A 22918-nucleotide genomic window follows, 5' to 3' on the forward strand; every position below is an offset into this window, starting at 1 on the left:
GGTTTTTGGTTTGTCCCTTCATGGACCACTGTTGGTAAATTCTCACCACTGTTGACAAAGAGCAACCCATGCCATAACAATTTGGCCCTTGTCAAAGTGGCCATTTCTCCTGCATAATATAATATAATATAATATAATATGGCCTTGTTAGGAGATGATCAATGATTTTCGCTTCACCTGTGACTGGTCATTATGTTTTGGCTCATCAGTGTATACAATGCATAAAGATGCATCACAAAAGATGTTTTTTTTTTGTTTTGTTTTTTAATAGTGTTTTGCAGCTCCTTCCATGCCTATGAAGCATAAAAATCGAAAGCAGTTTTACCAAATTTCTGATTGCACCCTGGGGACTTAATACATTTGCTAGTACTATAATGGTTGCTATGATAAGATATAGGAACAGTATAATTGAATTGAAATGGTCGAAACTAAAGAGTCAAAGCCTAATAGTTTTTGAATGCTTTGAACGTTATTGGTTCAGAGCAACAGCGGTTTACACACCATTTCTGCAGACATTGCAGATGAGAGGTGTGAAGAACTTCTGTTTCTCTCTAAAAATGTTTAGTCAGATATTCACCCATCGTTTATGAATGCTGATACGTTGAATACTTGCACCAAATGAAGTTGGTCAAGAATTCACAAAGATCTTGGTGTGATAAAAGTCATTACATGCGAGATAAATGCAGAGCAAAGCCCAAGTGTCCACAAGAATGATCGTATTGATCCTATTCACATAGATTCAATATTGTGTACTAGTAAACCTGCACATTTACTGTGAGGTCCAAAAATGTTTGAAATCATATAAGTGGGTTGGGTCATTCCTCTAAAATCTCTAAAGTGCCGAGACTGACCCTTTCAAATTGTCGTGGTAGGAATTTTCATCTCAGTAAGATAAGAGCCAATCGAGCACAGATCCAGAGATGCCAATCGCAGCCAGTGCGAAGGTCAACGGTCTGCAATTTAATGCATTAAATAAAGCAGACAGAGAGAAGCCTGAATCAAGACTGATATCAAATCTTGATTAGTATGACCCTGCAGTGTGAGCTTCACTAGTAGAAGACTATATGTCATGATTCATTTGCAGTAAGTGCACCTCATTGCCACTGAGAAATACAGGCTACAATAAAAACCTAGTTTTAAAAGTGTTCTCCTGCTTACTGTTACAGCTGGGATGCTTTTATGTTTTATTGCATTTCAAATTAAAACATTTTTTTGATGTTTTAGCATCCATCAAGAAAAACCAGTGGTATTTATATACAGTGGTATTTCTGAAATGAAGTTACAGAAGTGTTATTGATTTCATTGATTGCATGTTAATAGATGGCCTGAGAAGAGTGTAAATAAGTCTATTCCTCACAGGCCGTGTTGGTTACAAAAAAAGTGTTAAAATTTGTTAAATTCATTTCTTTTAACTATAAGAGAGCAAAGAATTGTTTATTGATGTTACAAAAGGCTAAAAAGTATGCGTATATGTGCTTGTGTCTTTGTGTTGGTGTTGTAGAAAAAAAAGTGTGAAGGTAACATAACTGGTGTTTCTGAGTCTGCTCTTTTTTGTTCCCCCCCCCTTTTTTTTTTCTAACGTTAGGGTTATTTAACTGAATCGTCCGCCCTGCCCTACCAAGGCTGTTAAGAAAACATCTCAACTAGGTAAATGTCAATTGTTTGCTTGGTATTTTCATATTTTGTATAGGAATTATGAATAGCTTACCATTTATCTTTCTTTCAATGCATAAATGTTTGTCTTTGGTACAGTGTAGAATAAAGGTAGAAAGGTTTCTAAAGAGTGGATTTATTTAGTGGGTATTTTTAATAACATCACTTATGTTATACTTGCATCAAAAGTTGGGAAATATATACTTGGTTTGATATTTTGTTATATAATGTAAAGATACTCAGACATTTCTACATGTTAAATGTCCAAATACTTCTTGATCAGTTATTAAATTAGAATAATGTGAAATAGTTCTCTTCTCATTTTCTTCTCTTTCAGCCTGCAGTACAAATGGCTCCTCTTCTGTTGCTCCTCTTTCTTCCTTTTGCCCTCTGTTGTGAAACAGTCCCCAGCACCGAGTGCGAGAAGATTCCTTTCGTGCCGGGGCATAATTTGGTGGGAGAGGGCTTTGACATTGTGCGGATGCAGACCACCGGAGCTTTTGTGGTGGATGTGCGGACCTACATGGTTGGAGGAGACCATGGCAACTGCACTGTGTGCGATAACAAACTACTCAATGGGAAACAGAAGTTGCCAGCTTCTGTGGTCGACTGGCGCATCAAGGTGCAGTGTCGTCGCAGCCTCAGTGCCAAGGTGTATGAAACGTCCAGCTCGGTTCTTAAGGACACCACCACTTCAGCCAGTGCCAGCTGGAAGGTTGGACTGAGTGTGCCTATGGTGGCTGGTGTGGCTGTCGGTGGCACTCATTCAAAGTCAGCCAGGTTTGCCAAGAGCCACAGCGGTCAAGACAAGTTCTCCTACACCAGCCACACCTTCTCCTGTCGCTATTACTCGTAAGTCATATGTGTGTGCACTCTTTAAAATACAGGGTCTTTATTGACATAATTGGTTCCATGAAGAAGCTTTAACATTCTTTACAGTAAAAAAAAGTTACTTAAGTTTCTTTAAATGTTCTTTACAGAAAAAAGTTAATAGCCAAACATATCATTACAAAAGTTCACAATGCTGTTACAGATTAAATATATGTTCGTCAGATTAAAAGCTGATATTTAATCACTCAAACCCCTTTATCTGAACCTCTCTACTTAACCGTTGCACTCGCACATCTGCCATGTTTGTTGATTTGGGACATACTAATTCGAATTTCGAATACTATTTAATAATAACACTTTAAAACACTCAAGGACACCATACAGTTGAGTGATAGTCAAATCAGGACATCAATACAACAAACATCAGCTATTTAACATTACATTACTAACATAATGCATGAAAAGCAAATTGTTTTTGCTCTCCTTTCGTCAGATTTCGTCTTCAGGCTCGTCCTCCACTGACCAAAGAATTTGCCGGTTCCATCCATTCTCTTCCTGCTAAATACGACAGCAGTTCAGAAGCTGCATACAACCATTTTATCTCTATCTATGGAACACACTTCTTGAGGAGAGTCGACCTGGGCGGCCGCGTACAGTCAACCACCGCTGTCAAGACCTGCCAGGTTTCCATGACGGGTCTGACGGTACACGACGTGAGCAATTGCTTATCAGCGGAGGCGTCCGGCGTCATTAAGGGCGTGAAGGTGAGCGGGCAAGCAAGCTACTGCAAAGCCAAGCAACAGAAACTGGAGAAGGGCAACACCTTCAGTGCCTCCTTTTCTGACCGCATCACTGAAATATTGGGCGGCAACGGTGAGCAGCAAGACATCCTCTTTGATCCAAGCAGCAAAAATGGTTATGGTGCTTGGCTCACCTCACTGAAGAAAATTCCTGGAGTGGTGTCCTATACCTTGAGCTCATTGCATATGCTCGTGCGAAACGACTCAGCTAGACGAAGCAGTCTGCAAGCTGCCATCAGCAAATACATCACAAAAAACGCCGTATCAACCGCTTGCCCCTCCAGTTGCAAAGTGGGCCGGCGTGACAGTAGTTGTGCATGCAAATGCAGCGGTCATCAAAGAGTTGATAGTAACTGCTGTCCGAGTCAGCCAGGTGTGGCCACGTTGAGCGTGATCGTGAAGAGTGCTGCGGGATTGTGGGGAGACGTGTTCTCTAAAACTGATGGTTATGTTAAAGTGTTTTACGGCTCTGGAGCGGCTACAACCAATGTGATTATGAACAACAACTTTCCTCAGTGGAACTACCAGTGGAATATTGGAACTGTGGTTCTGACTGAACGCAAGTGAGTAAAACACAGTTTCCGAAATCATAGTTTCAATTTCTGTCAGCAATACTGTAGATGCCTTTAAAACGTGTGATAATGTAAACTTCCGAAATTTTAAATTAAATTAAATTAATACTTTTTGTACTTTATGTCATGTCCATCCTCTTCTTACAGGCCCTTGAGATTTGAGGTGTGGGACCGTGATAACATGTTTGATGATGATCTATTGGGAAAGGGTTCTCTTGTCCCAACGCAAGGCAAGAATATACAGAAACAGTTTGGATTTAAGCACGGCTCTCTTTTGATTTACTACACTGCAACATGTGGCCCAAGTCTTACAGGGCTTGTTTGTGAGAAATACGCTCCTACACCGGGTGGTGATGGTGCTCTAAACTATTACCAATCATTTGGCAGAGAGCAGCCCATTGCTTTTAAAAAAAACAATGTCTTTGCAAGAAATAAGTCTTTCCTGTAATAATACAGTACAATGTAAAGATTCTGGAAAATATTGAAGAAGGTCCTTCTGAGTTAATGCATGTATAAAAATGGCCATAAGCTATTTGAGATATTTGATACACATTGGAAATAGTTATTATAAATCAAATACCATTGACTTATTTTTACACACATTTACAAAATCTTCACTTTTAAGAACTAATAAGAACCTTAAGAACTTTTATCTGAAATATTTTTATTTTTCTTATAATTTTGTCTGATTCTTAAAAAAAAAATATTCTCAATATATGAATTAGTTTTAAAATTTTATATGTATCTTTTACAATGACTGTCATATTAAATAAAAAATAATGCTTTCAGACAGATGCAATAAACTTTCTTGAAAAAAATGTATTTATATTTTTGTCTCTAGTGTTCATTGCAGTCAAACTTACAGCTGCTAATTTCACTCATAGTGGGTGAAATTAGATTTGTGAACTATTTTAACAATTGCACAGAAAAGCAGGGAAGAGATAAAACAATGGTTCTGATTAATCAGAAACGTTTGATGTAAAAATTAAAAACACATGACTAAATAAAGAGCAATTATGCCTTGATGTTTTTAATTAAAATGAATAACATTCTAAGCATTTCGGAAGATGCATATAGCATGAAGATAGTGGTATCTGTCACCTTTCTAAATGTGGATGAGGATGGAAAATCATAAGTAAACTAGATGTAAAAATCCTTGATATCTATAGAATGAAAACATTAAACTGCTATAAATTTTAAATACATCCTTTGATACAAATTAAAATGACAAATGTTTTTGGCAAAACAAAAGAAAAATGACCTGTGACTGCAGTCTTTCTGAACCAAACAGCGCCCCCTGTAGAAAAGCTACTGCTTTACACAAGAAGTATCTCATAAAGGCCTTCTGCTGTGTTCAGTTCAATAATTTAGGCCCAAACCTCCCTAAAGCTGGTTTGTGATCATTTCTATTGTTAAAGGCCTTAAAAAAAATCAATATGAATTTAACAAAATTCACTTATATGCATATTGGTGTTCAGAGGGTTTTATATTAAAAGCCATGTGGTCAAAAGTAAGTATGCTATTTCTGAACCACCAATTGAACTGAAAGCACTGGTGGTGCACAGATGACTGACGAACATCTTCAATGCGGTTAAAACTGCAATGACATTAAAATAATATTTTGTGTATACTGCACAAATCTCTTCTTACAGAAACATTTGAACATATTTGCAAAGAAAGAAAAATGCTAAAAGTAATTTAATTGTACTTGGACAAAACTGCTTTGTCTTTGTCTAAAATGGAGCCATTTGAAACTTATGGCACTGGGATTAGCAAAAATGTTATATTCTATAAATGTGTTATATTCTTGACGCTATACTTTTAAATCAGTTCCCACAGTTCACATATCTGAGCTCTGCAGGCCCATTACAGTGAACTGGGCTGGAGCGCAAAGATGCGCTGAAGATCCCTCCCACCCTGATCATTTGTTCCAGAAGTTTCCCTCTGGCAGATGTTTCAAGCAATCCAAACCAAGACCAACAGACAACTGTACTTCCAAAGCTGTATACATTCATATACATATATTCAAAGGACTTTAAAGTGAAAACAAATACAAATTGGCCGTATTTACTTTTATAATGCATGTTCCTTGCCCTGATCCTGTGGTCTTCGTAATCTTTCATCAAAATGTAATACTTTGTTCTTCCTATGAAACTACTTTCCTTTCACAGTTGCCATTATTGGTTAATGGTTACCAATAAAGGCCATAAAGGATTAGTTCACTTTAAAATGAAAATTAGCCCAAGCCATCCTAGATGTAAATGACTTTCTTCTTTCTGATGAACACAATCAGAGTTATATTAATAAATATCCTGACACATCTGAGCTTTATAATGGCAGTGAATGGGATCAACAAGTATGAAGTTCAAGAAAGTGCATCCATCCACATCCATCCATCATAAACGCACTCCACACGGCTCCGGGGGGTTAATAAAAGCCGTCTGAAATGAAGCGATGCATTTGTGTAAGAAAAATATCCATATTTAACAAGTTCTAAAGTCAAATATTGAGCTTCTTTTTGTATTAAACGTACGAAAAAAGTTGAATACGGAAGGTGTAGGACGTAGTGTAAGTGTTCTGACCTTTTTTTGTAAGTTGAATACAGAAGGCGGCCTGGCGGAAGATAGATATTTGACTTTATAACTTGTTAAATATGGATATTTTTCTTACACAACTGCATCGCTTCACTTCAGAAGGCCTTTATTAACCCCCTGGAGCCGTGTGGAGTATGTTTATAATGAATGCATGTGGATGGAGACACTTTCTTCAGCTCATACTCATTGGTATCGCTCACTGACAATATAAAGCTCGGTTGCGTCAGGATATTTATTAATATATCTTTGATTGTGTTCATCAGAAAGAAGAAAGTCATGGTTTGAGGGTGAGTAAAGCTTGGGGTAATTTTCATTTTAAAGTGAACTAATCCTAAGACTTGAATTATTTTACTAAAATATTTTTATTAATACTGACACTCTATCAAGAGAATTAAAATAGAAAATTACATAAGAAATCACAAAAGACATTTCTATGACATGAGAAGTGCATATCACAATCTTGAAAGAATTTTATTTTCTTCTGCTTGTGTGAAAATGCTGAAAGGCACAAGCAGTCCTAGACAGTTGTTCAAAATTTGATAATGTTATGTAATTTTATCAGAGATCTGCTCATTTACAGCTTGGGCCATATTAAATGTTAAAAAGAATGGCATTCAAACATTAATTGGCTATAATTTCTTAATTTTATCTTCAGATATCACAAAAAAAAAAGTCTTAATAAATCTATTGGTACTGGTATCAACATCAACAATATTTGCCTTGGTACTTGATCAAAAAGAAAATAAGGTTGCAATTCAGGTTGACTTTAAAAACACCTGGATCACTTCATATGTTATATTCCCTACATTGTATATTAATGTGTTTTATTAGAGTGCATTTCTCTTTGTACTCATCGTAACTGGCTAAATTGTTACCTCACACGTATAATGGTGAATAAAACCAGTTCTAAATATTTTAAAGGTTTAATATGCATTGACATAGTATGATGTTTCAATGCGACCTACCCAATTTCCCCTCCAGTACAATGAAACAGACCCGCATCGATTATTTCGTCAGGCCTACAAGAGGCTCCTGGTTTTGTATTCCGTCTAAAACAAACTACAGTTCCCTACTTATAACGGGTAACGTAGGGCAGTTACGCGCTGCGGAGACGCGCAGTACAGCAAGCGAGCGGAATGGGGGAGGGGCGGCAGGTAAAGTGAGACGGCGGCGGCGCATGCGCAGAAGCGCTCCAGCCCTCTGCATCGCTCCCCTCCCCCCACCTCTTTTTTTGCAGCATCAGTACCGCGTTCGGAATCGCATTCGTGTGCTGGAGTCAGAGCGCGCTGCGGGGCATCACTGCACCGCCACGGAGGACACACCATCACAGAACCAGGAACAGGGAAAAGGAAAAAAGGCGTGAAATAGTGCAGAGGGGAAGAACAGGGCGCTCTTTTTTTTTTGAAATCACCGAAATCTGTGGGAAATTAAACAGGAGCCAGACATTTGCCAATAATAAATACACGAACGCAGCGGACATCTCAAGCGATATTTTTGGCCAGCACGGCGGGGAAAAATGAAGGATCGCACGCAGGAACTACGAAGTGTAAGTCTGTATTTCTGATGCTTTATCGTTCATCTCCTCCCATATTCTCCGTCTCCTCACCGCAACCGGGCGTCAGCAGCTGACATCTCACTGCTGCTCGCTCACGGCTGAACATTTATGGGCATGGTACGGTTTTCATAAAATCTCCGATATTTTTTTCTTCTTCTTTATGCAATTACAAATGTAACAGTCTACCACATCGCATGTATATTATGCTTTTAATAGCAGCTCTCACGCGAGCACTGTTCCATGTGCGATGGATCGATTTATCGATCAAATCGGGTTATATGGCGTAATTCGCGAAATCAGTCCCCCCACATTAGCATGCATACATGCTACTTTGATACATGTCGCCCAGGAGTGTGATCTAGGGTATAGACTGCTGCGGATAGTTAGGCAGTATCCTTACACTGATACGCACCATCCCGATATCTAATTCTATGATCACCACCATGATTAATTATTAATAGCTATTTTTTTTTTGTTAAACGAAAATAACATGCATGCGAACAGGTCCCCCCTGTTCCGTACCCTATTAACTCTATTAGATTTTCCCTTCTGCACCTGGGAATTTTGAGTACTAAAGCTCCATTCTGGTTACATGTAGTAGGCTACATGCATTTGGATCATTGGATGGGATGTGCGATTATTGCAGCGCGCATTGTTCCGTTCTTAGCCCCATATTAAATATGAAAGGGTGTAATATTGTTTCACGTATCGCCCAATTGAGCTAAACGAATACAACATGGCCGCCAAAGTATTTCTATTTGTAGTCGCGACGGTATAGAGACTTAATCATTTATTTATTTATTTATTTTCAGTAATATCGAAGGTGGGCCTTGAGGATTTAATGCGTCGCCCAACCTCCACGAATTTTCCGTCGCTAGAGATCAATGGAATATCGTAAAGGAAACGCCTGAACCCAGTGCACCGCACTCATCAGTGTGTGCGCGTGTAGTGCGCTTGCGAGGGAGCGAAAGGGGTGGGGGGGTGGAAGAGAGATATGTACATTAACATGTTTGTAAAAATATTGGCAACTTCACAACCCATCTTTCTCAGTGAGCCACTTGCTTCATCATGAAAAAGTCATTTGTACAAAACCCCGACCGGAATCAGTCCAAGACTTCCCTTATTCCCCCGGAGACCCGGCGCATCTGATATCATCCTTTGCTTATCAGACGCAACGTAGAAATGTAATCTACAGATAATTGGATTTACAGAATTCGCAATTATACGTGATGCGCGTGCAGACTCCCCAAAGCCGAGCAGACTCGCTGCGCTTTTATGCTGCCACAGTGCTTTTAAACATACATATCCTAAGTATACCTTCTAAAGGTGTTGATGGTTCAACGCGAATCTGATGCGACATGATTGGGCAATAATCGAATTTTATGTAATCGTCAACCTCACTGTGACGTATTGGTCGCGCGGTGAGGGAAGTGTACGGGTTACTTGGACTGTGGGCGTGCGCAGGGCGAGCGTGTCTATGCATAGTGGAGACGAGCAAGGATAAATCAGACAGAATTCATTGACCTTGCCCCTTTCAATATTAGGTTTCATTTGTATAGGGGAGAGATCTGACATTAAATGAATGAGTAAGATTGAATGGGATAATTGCAGCCTGAAGTATTTCTCATGAAATTAGGCTGAGAAAGCATTATGTGACCAAAGCAACCCTTTGGCTCAAAAAAAAAAAAAAAAATGCATTACACATTATGAGAACTATAGATTTATGACTTTCATCGGTACTCCAATGACAGCCTCGTTCAGATAATTAGCACACTTATTTTATTAAGATTGCACCGAACCTATACAGAAAATTGAACGGAATATCAATGGCAGATCATTTGATTCAGATAACAGGTCTGTGGATCTGGGCTGGTTGTCGCACAGGAGAAGGTGACACAAGGGCTATATCTCCGTAACTATAAGGTTTTGAGACAAAAGTTCAATTAGACAAATGTGGTTGTGGTTTCAAACACCTCGTTCAAAACATATAGAATTTATTATTCACAATATTTGACCAAAATAATGCTTTGATATTTTTATACACTAACCTTCTACACATTTGATGTTTCGTTAATTGTTTTGTGTTTCATAACTGTCTTACTGTTTAAATATAGTTTTAATAAACGAAACCCAAAAATGAAAATTCTGACATCATTTACTCACCCTCAAATTGTTCAAAACCCGAAAGAAGATATTTTGAAGAATGTCAGTAACCAAACAGTTGATGGGCTCCACTGGCTTCCATATTATTTTTTACCCCATTTTTCCATACTATGAAAGTCAATGGGGCCCATCAACTGTCTGGTTACCAACATTCTTCAAAATATCTTCTTTTGTGTTCAGCAGAAGAAAGAAATTCATACAGGTTTGGAACAACTTGAGCGTGATTAAATAATTTTTCATTTTTGGGTGAAGACTGTCATAACTTAGCGTACAGTGAGACAAAAATGCCTGCTATATCACAAAAGGTCTGTGTCTTGATTGAACCATTTTTCTTGGCACTGGAAATGTTCAGTAGCTTTTTTGAAACCAAGACTTTATAAGGCATCAGACTGTACTGAAATCAACTTAATAAATCCACCCTAAGAAATATTCACCAGAGTAAAATGTGTAACATCTTCGGTCTCTCATAATATATGATAATAAATTGATAATTTCATATCCTAAGCATCCTATGCAGTCTACAACAGAGAAGTCTTTTCATGAATGATGATGACATGTGAAAAGCAGTTTATGTCAGCATTGGAGCGTTAGTTTGACAGAGAAAGCAGGCAATAAATATGATCAAAATGCATACATTTGAACAAAATTGTTCCAAATCCCGATACTAAACATGCACAATGTATTGCTGTGCTTCACTGTGCCCTGTAATGTCCTTGAGTGAGGCAAGGTTGAATGTCTGTGTCTCTCAGCCTTCCTCTCTTTCTTTCTCTGCCTCTCAGATAACAGGCTTGAGAGGTAAAGTCATATGTAAGACTCTAAATTTAAATTATATAGGCAGTGAATTAAATGTGCTTTATTGAATGTGAAACACATTTTTGTTGTGCCTTTATAGTTCAATCCAAAATGAAAATTGTCATTTTCACACCTGTATGACTTTCTTTTGTCTGCTGAACACAAAAGAAGATACTTTGAAGAATGTTGTTAACCAAACCGTTTTGGTGACCACAGACTTCCACTGTATGGACAAAATATTGAGACATCTCTCAGAATATCTTCTTTTATTATCCACAGAAAAAAAGTCACGAGGGTGAGTAAATGATGACAGTTTTCACTTTTGAGTGAACTATTAAGAAGCAGTCAGATGAATAACCTGTCAGCCTGTCATGATAGCTAAAAGCCTGAATAAGTTACAAGATATGTCTGGATGTTGTAGCTTGTTAGTATAGGCTCAGTGTTTAAATATTAAAATGTTCTGAATATTGGATTGAGTACTAAAATTCATATTTAGTTATATGACTGTACTGAAAAACTTTTCTCAGATCAGTTGAATGTAGGACGTGGTTTACCACATGATATGTATACAGGGCCGGTTCTAGAGATTTGGAGGTTCTTGGCAAAATTTATGTTGCAGATTCTTAACCTTTTTATTTATACAACATATGTCATTATATTTTTACATATATCCATATTAATCAATTTTTGGCAGTGATTTGTTCAGTCATTTATTAACAGTTCCTGGACTCCACTTTAGTAAATGAGCATAAGTGCTTTTTATCATTTGTTTTTGTAGCTGGGTATGAAACCAATCAAACCAATATATGTTTTGCAGTGCAGTACCTTAAATATGCATCAAACTAAATATAGCAACAGTTTTTATGATTTACAAACTGAACGTATTATGTTAGAGCAGTAATGTAAACTCCAGCAGAATTTAGAAGATACAGACACTTGATGTACTTTTTTGAAACATTAAAAAATGCTTTAGTGTGTTTGCTCTTTGGCTTTGAAAACAAACTTCTTTTACTTTTGTATTTTGCTATAGTCAGCTCCCGACACAATGTTATTCATCGTACGTGCAAATTCAAAGCGTCTAATCTGGACGCGTCAATGCCGCTGGCGTTTTTTAAAACTATTAATAATAAACCGGCAAATGAAGGATTTGTTCATTTTGGCATCACCATAATTCAGTGACTTGAACTAAAGCCAGTCAGCTGCTGAAAAGTTGCATCTTCATACCATATTTATTCAAACATTTAGAGGGCGAGACCCACTTTGAAATGGTGACAGCAATTGGTTTCATGTCAGGTGAGTGACTATATTCATCCATATCCAATAGACAAAGAGCCTAGTATTTTGCTGCCCATTTTGATTGTTGGACTAGCGTATAGGGGGATGTTACGGTATCGAGGCCCTGCCTCAAAGCCAGAGGCTCTAGGCAATTGCCTACTCTGCCTATATGTAGTGGCAGCCCTGTATGTATATTTCAGTTAGTTGGCTAATGAATGGGTGAGAATATGCAAAATGTGGGGAAAATGTCATTTATTGTGCATCAAAATAAACAAGCAAGCAAAACAACATGAAAAATGTATGGAAATGAGTAAGTATCAATAAATTAAGACCCCAATTAATATTTGTTGAAAGCCACTGACTCTTGTTGAGAGAGCATGGTATAAAGAATTTGTTGCTTTATCGATGATATCCAGATTATTATTTGGTGAAAAACCGCAGGTGTGGACTGACTGGAAAGTTGGCAGCCTAATATTTAATTTACTCAGAAGCACCAGGAAGGCAAAGACTATGTGACATCACATACTGTATCTTGCCCAGTTTTGTCCAGAAAAGGAGAGGTCAGACACATAGTGCTAACTGATACTAAATGAGTGATAATTGAACCCACAGATAGAATTCAATATGACAGTAAGATACAATTCAGTAGACAGGTTGTAAACTCTAAAATCAATGGCATATCTGTAACTTCATTTCACAATTCTTGATGCAGATGTCATATATTTGTTCAAAAAAGGAATAAAATAAATGATCAAAAATGAACACACACAAATAGCTTTATAAATATCACTTGCATTTGTGTATAACCAAGCAAAAATTGCTACAGCAAATCAGTCGGTTTATATAAAAAAAACGGGGCATAATTGGTTGCATTTTATTTTGTGATTTTACTAGAACGAACGAAAGGGAATACGAGGAATAAGAGGAAACATAATTCTTAATGTAATGAACTTAAAAGGTTTTTTGAGTGGGCACACTTGCTAAATGGACACAGAAACAGATTGGATTGCCAATATTTTTTATTTTGGAATCAACAAAAATTATGTTTTAGATCACTGCTGCCTTATTTGTGACTTTCTGAGTTGATTGGATGCTAACCTGTTAGATACTCAAAAAGTGTTTTTTTTTTAGAGCGTGTGGGGGATTAATTCTCTGGACAGATGGAATAGAAGCAGGGAACCCCGGTAGCCGACGCGACACACAGAGAAAGTATCAGAATGATAAGCAGCGAGCTGCGCTACAGCTGACTGCAGCAAGAGCTGAGCTCATGGGGAAAGTGAACTCAGTAGGTGTCTTGTCAGCCGACGGGGCCAAAACAGGTAGATAATAATTGGCAGAGAGTGGGAGAAGGGAATATACGGCTACATATGTGAAGTTGGCCGCTGCCCAACAACAGATGCAACAGATAGGTCAAGACAGGTCACGGATGTGGCTGTGTCAGTGGAAAAAGGGAAACATGAAACACTGCAGGTATGAAACTGCAGTAAGGTTAGAGAGGGAGGTGGAATTTCCCCAAATCTCAGATTAGGGAGAAAGGGAAAGAAGAGGTAGAGAGAGTGGAGAAAAGAAAAAGGGATAAGCAGTGGTGGCCACAGGTACTGTAACAGATGGAGGATAAATGAGATGCATCATAAAGACATTTGGTTAGGAGATAAATGAAGGTATAATGATTCTGTTGTAGGGTTTTGCACTAAATGTACACTGGGTAGATTTGCTGATGTGCAGGAATTGGGTAAAACTGCTTTGTAATACTATGAAATGAATTTTGAGCACTGACACTTGCGCCGGTAGACTAAACCGATTTGGTTGACGCTTTTTGCATATTAAGAGCTCAGCGGAAGGTAGTGTAGTGATGCTCGGAGATTAAACTGAAATGTTGCCACTTAAAATTGTACAGATTTTATGAAATTTGTAACTGTGGAAACTGGGGGCTGAATGATACAGGAAAGTAGTTAATATGCTTAAATGTTTAGGTCTAGTCGAAGGGCTGTCAGAGGATTCTTTATAGACTAAACCCAGATTTAGCAGAAATGTGGCCATGGTTGCACCCTATACATGCTAATGAGTTTGTCGAGCATCTATAGTTTAGGCCTGTTAAACATTCTGTAAAAACTTTTCATGTTGAAATACATTAAGTGCACTAGCATAATCCTGAATGCAAGATCTACAAGATATGAAGATACATTTCTACAAGATATGAAGATATCTGCTTGCATGTTAGCTTGTAGTACTATTAGCTATGTCTGGCTGATCTGATACCTTGCATTAATTATAACATTTTTAGATTTTTAATTGGTTTGATCTCTATATAGAACTCTGAAATCTGATTTTTTTTTATTACAATTAAGTATGGCATTTCTTATATAGTACACTATTAACCAAACACCAAAGAATAATGCAGATAAGGATGGACATTTTAATGGTAAATTATTGGTTTGGGGAAATTTAGATTTGTATGTCATGGACTTTATTTCATTTGGACTTTTTTTTAAGTCAAAAAAGATATGAAACTGGGATTTATGAGTTACACAGCGACCCCTGCAGGTCATCACATTCACTGACCACTGGATATAGCTACATTAGGCTCCTACTGGTTTTAGTTGGTTACCACCATTGTTGGGATTGGATTCTGAATCTTATTTCTCTTCATTTACTCAACCTCAAGTTGTTCCAAACTTAAGTTTAAATTTCTTGCTTTTGCTGAACACAAAAGAAGAAATTTTGAAGAATACTGGAACCAGACAGTTGACGATGGCCATTGACTTTCATGGTATTTTTTTTCCTACTATGGAAGACAATGGCCATCGTTAATTGTCTGGTTACCCATATTTTTCAAAATATCTTTTTGTGTTCAACAGAAAGATAGAAACTCGTACAAGTTTGGAACAACTTGAGGGTGAGTAAATGATGACAGAATTTTAATTTTTGGGTAAACTATCCCTTTAATGATTGAACAGTTTTATTAGTACTTAATAACTGAACCTAACTATGAGCTTAAGCATATTAAAAATAATATTTGAATATTCATTTTTTTTTATTATTTGAAGCAATCTCTTTAGGATATGTATTTTTAGCTACAAGTTATAGTTCTGATTCAGTGGTCATTAGGCTGATTCAGACTGATAACTGAGTTTCAGATTTTTTATTTTTAGTCACCAAATCAAAACCAGTTTAATGACTCAAAAGAGTCATTTCTTCGCAAAGCAGGTAGCACTCGCCACACGTGTGAGGACAGCGCAATAGAAAGCTGACTGTCTATCTTTTGCACTCACATCTGTCTCTCTCTCATCACAATTAATTCAGACTGCAAACACACAATTCAGCTAAATTCAGAAAATAGCAGTGCAGGAAACATTGTCAGGGTACTTTAGTACTAAAGTTTGATGTGTATAGGAGCCATGCTCCTCGATAGTTTCTCAAATTAAGTGCTGAACACAAACTAGCATCCAAGGAATAGTTGAATCTGTCATTTACTCACCCTTCTACCATTCCAAACCAATATGAATATTTTTTTTTTGTCATAATCAGTCTGATTGCTGTTTTCCATGCTGTTACAATTAATGTTGACTGATGCTTTCAAACTTAAAAAGGATGCAAAAGCACCGTAAAGGTGTCGTAATAGTCTTAAATTTCAGTCTGTCCTCAAACAAAGCTATTGTATGGATTCAACGACACCAGCACATTCTTCAAAATTTCTTTTGTGTTCCACAGAAGAAAGTCAGTCATAGAGGTTTGAAACAACACAAGGGTGAGTAAATGATTTTGAATTTTAATTTCTGGATGGCCAGTTCCTTTAATCTGTCTTAACATATGGGTGGGCGCCCACTGAAGTAATTGGATTTTTTTTGTTGTTGCGTATGGTTGCTTCACCATTAGCAGTCTCAGCAATTCCTGAAGAATTTGAAGAGGGAGGACCTGTCAATAACAGCATTATTGATCCATTTTTTTTATTGATCCATTTTCCTTCATTTTTTGGATTTTGAAGAACTACAGACAAATGCAAAAAGAGATTGAATTGCATTGTAATTTCTGAGATATTGACTCCAGTATCATTCATGTAAACAAAGACCTGACTATGGGAAAAGTGCAAGATGAATATAAATTGAAGTCACAGATGAACTAATGTTCATGCGACCTTCTACTAAACTATATTTTACTCACATTTTGCTTAGTCATTGTCAAAGTAAAGCACCGAATGCCTCATAATACACTGTGCATGAACATCTGCAGAGCATCATCCATGATATTGTATATACGCCGTCTGTGGAACAAATTTCACACCGTTTAATGGAAATTTCATAATAGACCAGGATAATCTTTTGTAAGCAATGTTAAGCGTCAACATCAAGCAAGTTAAACTGAGGTCAGGCTGCACAGGCTTTCGATTTCATTAAGACTGTATCACAGTTTTCTCTTTCTGACCAGCGCCTTTTAGTCATGCCCACAAAATACTGCCCTGATGGGTAATTTCAATAGATCGGCGAGATTTCCCAAGATTTAAAAGTTACAGAGTGGATTTCTGCTTTAAATTGACTGCGGGTTGTGAATGAGTCAGCAAGTTTGTTGTTCGTTCTCCAGTGGCTTGCTGTCATTTGAACCAGATAGTTATTTTTCATACCTGAGTCATTATTGACTAATGTGAAAAGGCAGTGGCTATTCCAATGGGATACAGGAAGCGTTTTTATCGGTACTGGTATGTGGTCGAGATGTCAGTCCCAATCGCACCTCAAATATGTTTCCAAGAAGTGCCTGTGTTTCTTTGGAGCTGCTGGCACATTTCACGATCTTATTAACATCTGATTTTACTGACAAGAATGTGAATATCATAAAAACATTTGTACATGATTTGTTTCCTTATTAAAACACTAAATGTTCAAGAAAATGATTAATAGTTTACCCAAGCTGACACGTTGTGTTAAAGACTTTCCTGCTTCTGTGACGTGTAAGCTTTTGTTATTCATACATTTGAAATATAAAATTTGACTATACATTGCATTGCCATAATTAATCATAAAATTTGATAAAACTATCAAACATAAAACAAGCTAAGTTTTGCAAGAATTATCACTTTGCTAAGAACAAAATTGGTTACGTGGCACATGCAATGTGATTCAATAGAAACGATCATGCTAATCAAAACCTTATCATCTGTTTTTCATTTGTAAATTCTACGGTTCTCTCTCAGTCTCATAACTTTGCTCCAGATTTTTCTAAAGAGTGTAGAGCAAAGTTTTAAAAGCGATGTTGTTTTAAACACTAACAACGCGTTTTAACCAACACTGTAATAAGCAACAGGACATTTTGTTGATCGCTGGTTTCAATTTTTACAGTGTTGTCTAAAATCTCATTGGTCCAAAATTACACTCCTTTTAACTCTACATTAAACATCAAATATCTTCATTCTAACACTATACATCATTTTTTGCATTCAGCATACATTCAAATCGCTTGTTACTGATATCATATTCTGCTGCTGTAAAGTTTAATATACTAATTTTCTTAATTTTAAAACTGTAAAAAGATATTTACAGTTTAGGTAATTTCTTTCTTTTTTTTTTAAATTAAGATGATGTGCAGCCCTATAGTTAAATAGTCCTTGAATCATTTTTGGACTGTGATTTATGATCTTTTATTTAGGCTTGTTCACATCTGCTTCAATTGATTTCTAATGGCACGAGGTTGCTCAAATGACCATATATATGCTTTCAGTTCTTTGACAAAGGACTCATCGACTGTCTATTTAGTTTCTTGTTATTAGCCTCGGTTTATAGCCCAATTGAACTGGGAATAACCCTGTCCCTTGGGTGGAAAGGAGAGAGGACGTCATGCATCACTAAAAGACAACACAAAATACACACTATGATGCATCTTCCTCATCTTTTATACGCAGTTATTGCCTGTTTTTTGTTTTTACAGCCACAACTTTTCCCTTAAATTGAAGGTTCCCTTGAAGGAACTTCTTATTGCTAGACATGATGCAAAATTTAATGCAGTGATTATATATTGCAATGCCATAATTAAGCATAGAATCTAATTAAATGATCAATTTAATGCGATTAAGAATAAAAGAAAGCATGTTTTGCAAGAACTTTGCTAGGTATAATATTGGTTGCATGGCATATGCAATGTGATTCAACAACAATAATCGTGCTAATCATAATCTTGTCATCTCTTGATAATATCTTTCCATTGGTTTCAGTTCTCTCTCAGTCACAAGACGGAACGCACATCATTTGGTGTTGCTAGACATGATGCAAAATGTAATGCAATGTTTTCTATGCCAGAACGCACCATTATACTGGAAGAATCCACGGGTTAGAGCAGGAATGCGATTTACTTCCACTTTGGAAATATAATCACATTTTCCACCACTTCTCGTGGTTCCTCATGTTTGTCAACAGAAACTAATGCAGTATTATGAGGCTAAAGGAGGTTACTGTCTAACGCTGTAAGGACTTCTGATGCCTGTGGCCAATGGCCATCCTCAGCGCAGATGGGCCAACGGCAGGGATGCAGGATTATGACACTTCTGCATTACCCTCACACCTGATTTTTCACCGCATTATTCCGAAAGAACCCGGCACAGATTCTAGTGTACGTTTCCGAGAGCTTGCCGTATCCGCTGGTGAAGGTCCTCGTCACCTGCTTGGAACGAGATACTTTTTTTAAACGTCCTTTTCCGGTGACAACTTGTTCCGCATCGTTCCGGGCCCCCCTCCCCCATCACTCTCTCTTTCCCTGTGGAGGTCTGTCTCTCTCCCCATCCCCCTCTCATTGCACTTTCCTGACCCTCCCCCTACAGCTGCACACTTATTCCTCTTGATTCTCCCTGCCACACACTCGTACACTCTCGCTTTCGCATCCTAAGCATACTCACTATTGCTCGATCCCTGCCAAGGGCTTTTTTCCAATCGCAGTGTGGGTAAATAAATCAAAGTATGAAAAAACTGAAACTGACACACATTCATTGCGTGGAAAGCACCACTTGAGCAATTCAGTGCATTCTTAAACTTATGAATGTGGGCAATTTATGTCAGAATTGTTTTTAGTTGAATAACGAATAAAATAACTATTAAAAAACTAATAAAAGTAAGTATTTCATACTTCATATTTTTTATATGTACATAGTTTTTTTATCTTTTGTAATTATTAATACAGCAGCATTCGGTTCTTCACAGTTAAGCTTTTTTGGGAGTATGAAACTTTTATATAATTGCTGAAGCTTTTATATTATTTTCGTGCAGTATATTGCGCAAATCAATTATTAAGAGTAAAAATAAGATACCTGGTGACATATTAAAACAATGTACACATGTACAGCGAGATGCATAAATACTTAAATTGTGTTTGTATGTGTGTTTGTATTCCAATCACTGCGTGGGTATGACTATGCCTGCAGTATATTGTGAGGACAGTTTTATTGCAGGGACAATGTCACGTCCTCTCTGCTGCACACCACCCACCAGTCTTTAACACCGCCAATAAAACGACTAAAACAAAATGGCTTCCTGTCTAGTTATGGTACAGCTGGTTTGCAAAATATACCATTGAAACCAGCACGTCAGAAAACGGGAATATTTCAGTGTATTCATTTCATTTTTGGTAATTGTACACTAGGTGGGATATAAATTCTCGGCCACTAAAGTAACGTAATAGACGCAGTCTAGCAGAATCAGCTCAATAAGATGGTAACTAATAGTGACAACCAAGTCAACAAATTTCATTTTATCTTGACAGCATAAAAGGGAGGCCCTGCATAATTTAAAGGTAAATATCAGGGTAGGATTTGGACTTGTATACTCGGACTGTAGCTCGGTCAGTAGTGCATAACGCTGGCAATGTCAAGATCATGGGCTCTATTCCGGAGGAAGGCATGAACCCTAAATGTAATGAAAGTCACTTTGGATAAAAGCATCTGCCAAATGCATAAATGTAAGTTGTTCATCTCAGACTTTCTATGTAGGTGAGTCAATTACCTGAGCTAACTGCCTCCTGAGGTTCATAGTGAAATAGGGCAACTGGGTGCCAATGGGATTTCTCACAATCTGATTCAGAAATCATAATAGTACAAGTCCTACAAAATAAGTGAAAATGGCGATTTTTTACAAATGTTAAATATATATGGAATATTTCTCAAGCCTTGTTAGCATTCTATCTTGTTTGAAGCTGGTTGACAATGGGACTTTTGATGGCTAAAGTTAAGAAGCCTGGTGGGTAGACCAGTATAATTCAAATTAAATAGCAATTATTGGTAACACTTTATTTCAGTGGTCCACTTTGGGCATTCTACTAACAATAAGTAACTTTGAAACTACATGTCAACTAACTTTCATTAGACTATTAATAGACTGTCTGCTTTATTGTTATGGTCTCCCAACAGACATTACTACTATAAGTAATTTTTTAACTACATCAACTTATTCTACTAACCTGAACCCTAGCACCTAACTAATCTAGTTAACATGTTCTGTAGTTGAAAAGTTACTTATAGTAAGTAGAATGTCTAAAGTGGACCATCAGAAAAAAGTATAACCCAATTTTTAATGTAATACTAAATTAAAATGTTGCTCTTCTTCTGTATGCCCACTTTTCCATCTTAAAGGCCCCATGCAATAAAAATAAGTCAAATGTCAATGTCTCTCAGCTTTAAGGTCATCTATGCTAGTGTAGTTCAAAATTTGTTTTTAGAAGATTTGTGCATTTAACAAGAAGTTCTTTTATCCTGCTAACATTCCTGTAGCTCAAGTGGCTCAGTGGCGCAGGGGCTAGCTGCCCTGAGGTTAAGGATTCAATTCCCAGGGAATGCATGAATAGATAAGTGTATCTGCAAAATGCATAAATGTAAATGCTAAAGCACAGGTTGAGACAGGGGTCCAAACATTAGCACAATGGGTTCATATAAGGACAAATGGAAAAACTGGTAAGCAAATTGGACTTATCTTTGACTCAATGTCATTAGACATGTCTATATGAGACATGGTGATATTCAAAATGACTCATGTACAGCAGTATGTCTCCATGTGCTGAATCGTCAGCATGTAATTAGCCACTTGTCTCCAATGGTAGATAGATTGGAGCATGTTTCTATACACTCTAAAAAATGCTGGGTTGTTTCAACCCAAGTTTGGGTCAAAAATGGACAAACCCAACCACATAAATTTTTAAATGCATTTTTTTAACCCAACGGTTGGGTTTGTCCATTTTTGACCCAAATTTGGGTTAAAACAACCCAGCATTTTTTAGAGTGTATATTTGCTGGTGCACATGCTGATCATTATACAACATACTCCTCCTAAGTTTTAATTCATAAACCATAGCAGTTATCTATGTTTGGCATGGGTATGAATATTAAAATGTATGCAGATGGTTGCTTTTCCTAAGTATCTTTTGCCCTTAATTATATAAAGGTGATTCTTAATGGTGGACAGCAGATCTGTTCTGATTGGTTTGGGGAGAGCAGGGGGAAAATGCTAAACAAACTATATAATTATGCACAGTTAGGATATAAATATCTTGTTGATATTAAAGGCTATGGGGGGATGTAGATTTAGATCACAAATTCCTCTTTTAATAGGTAGAAGCTAGTTAGAGGTCAAGTTTTGTGACATGGTTTCATCCTCAAAAATCATGTAAAACACTAAAGAAAGATAAAAGAAAATATAATCCAAAATACATTATATGCCTTGCTGTAGTTTATCTATTTACAGGCTTGCCACTATTCTTATGCCATCTAAATAATTTTGCATATTGTTGGACCTACACAGTTCATAGTAATCTACATACTAGTAGTATTAGAAATTAAAAAATAATAAACTTCAGGTCACGCATAGTCTTGATTCATTGTGTTTGATTCAGTTACGAATAAAACTGTCATAAAATATGCAGTTTCCCTCACAGCTGTGCTTAAGTTTTGTCTCTCTGTGGTCTGGAGAAGTATAAGATTAATTAAAACCTTTTAAACTCAAATAAACATTTCATGTCCATGTATTTATTTCTTTGTTAAATAGCCGTGTAACAAGCAGGGTAATGTACAGTCATAGTCGGTCATTATGGCAAAACAAACCCTCCCAGAGTGGTACAAGACCAGATCCTGATCACCCTGTCGGGGTTTATTTTGCGATAATGGCCTTCTGATTGTATAATATCCTTTACTTAAAACCAATCTCAGACATTTGCTGTGTACCCAAATAGACTATAATGACCTTGGGTTGCTTATGCTGTAGTTTTGCAGACGATCTGTCATAAGGCTGGCAATGAGTAGATGTGACATATCCCCAAGCATACAGTGGTGCTCTTTTTAAAAAAGAAAAGCCAATATATTATGTGAAAAAGAACACTATCAGGGTTCTTTATGTATCTTTATGTGATATATATTTGGATTGCAGAGAAGGAAATGTACATATTTCCTACACATACTTTGAACCCTAAAGGATAATATATATATATATATATATATATATATATATATATATATATATATATATATATATATATATATATATATATATATATATATATATATTTTTTTTTTTTTTTTTTTTTTTTTTAGGAAAACATACCCTTCCACTTGGTATACCCTTCATTCTCATGGCTAGCAACTAGAACTGATAAAATTAATACCCTAGTGCAGTGCAAGTCACTTTGGATAAAATTTCGAAATGTACAAATAATCTGCCTTAAGGA

The 22918-nt window shown here is 36.9% G+C and overlaps 1 protein-coding gene across 2 annotated transcripts; it reads left to right on the plus strand.

Annotated features, from left to right (window-relative positions):
* Positions 1 to 1622: 1622 nt before the first annotated feature.
* On the plus strand, positions 1623 to 4643 carry prf1.3 (perforin 1.3). 2 transcript variants are annotated; one of them, XM_067411501.1, is made up of 4 exons: positions 1623 to 1647; positions 1991 to 2505; positions 2978 to 3847; positions 4004 to 4643. In XM_067411501.1, the coding sequence occupies exons 2-4, from the start codon at positions 2003 to 2005 to the stop codon at positions 4302 to 4304; spliced, it is 1674 nt and encodes a 557-aa protein (XP_067267602.1). In that variant the 5' UTR covers positions 1623 to 1647; positions 1991 to 2002; the 3' UTR covers positions 4305 to 4643. The 2 variants fall into 2 exon arrangements, with proteins under 2 accessions (XP_067267602.1, XP_067267603.1); XM_067411502.1 differs by having other exon boundaries at positions 1632 to 1647; positions 1964 to 2505.
* Positions 4644 to 22918: the final 18275 nt, after the last annotated feature.

Source organism: Chanodichthys erythropterus, chromosome 15 (assembly GCF_024489055.1).
Source record: "Chanodichthys erythropterus isolate Z2021 chromosome 15, ASM2448905v1, whole genome shotgun sequence".
In the NCBI taxonomy this organism is placed as follows: Eukaryota; Metazoa; Chordata; class Actinopteri; order Cypriniformes; family Xenocyprididae; genus Chanodichthys; species Chanodichthys erythropterus.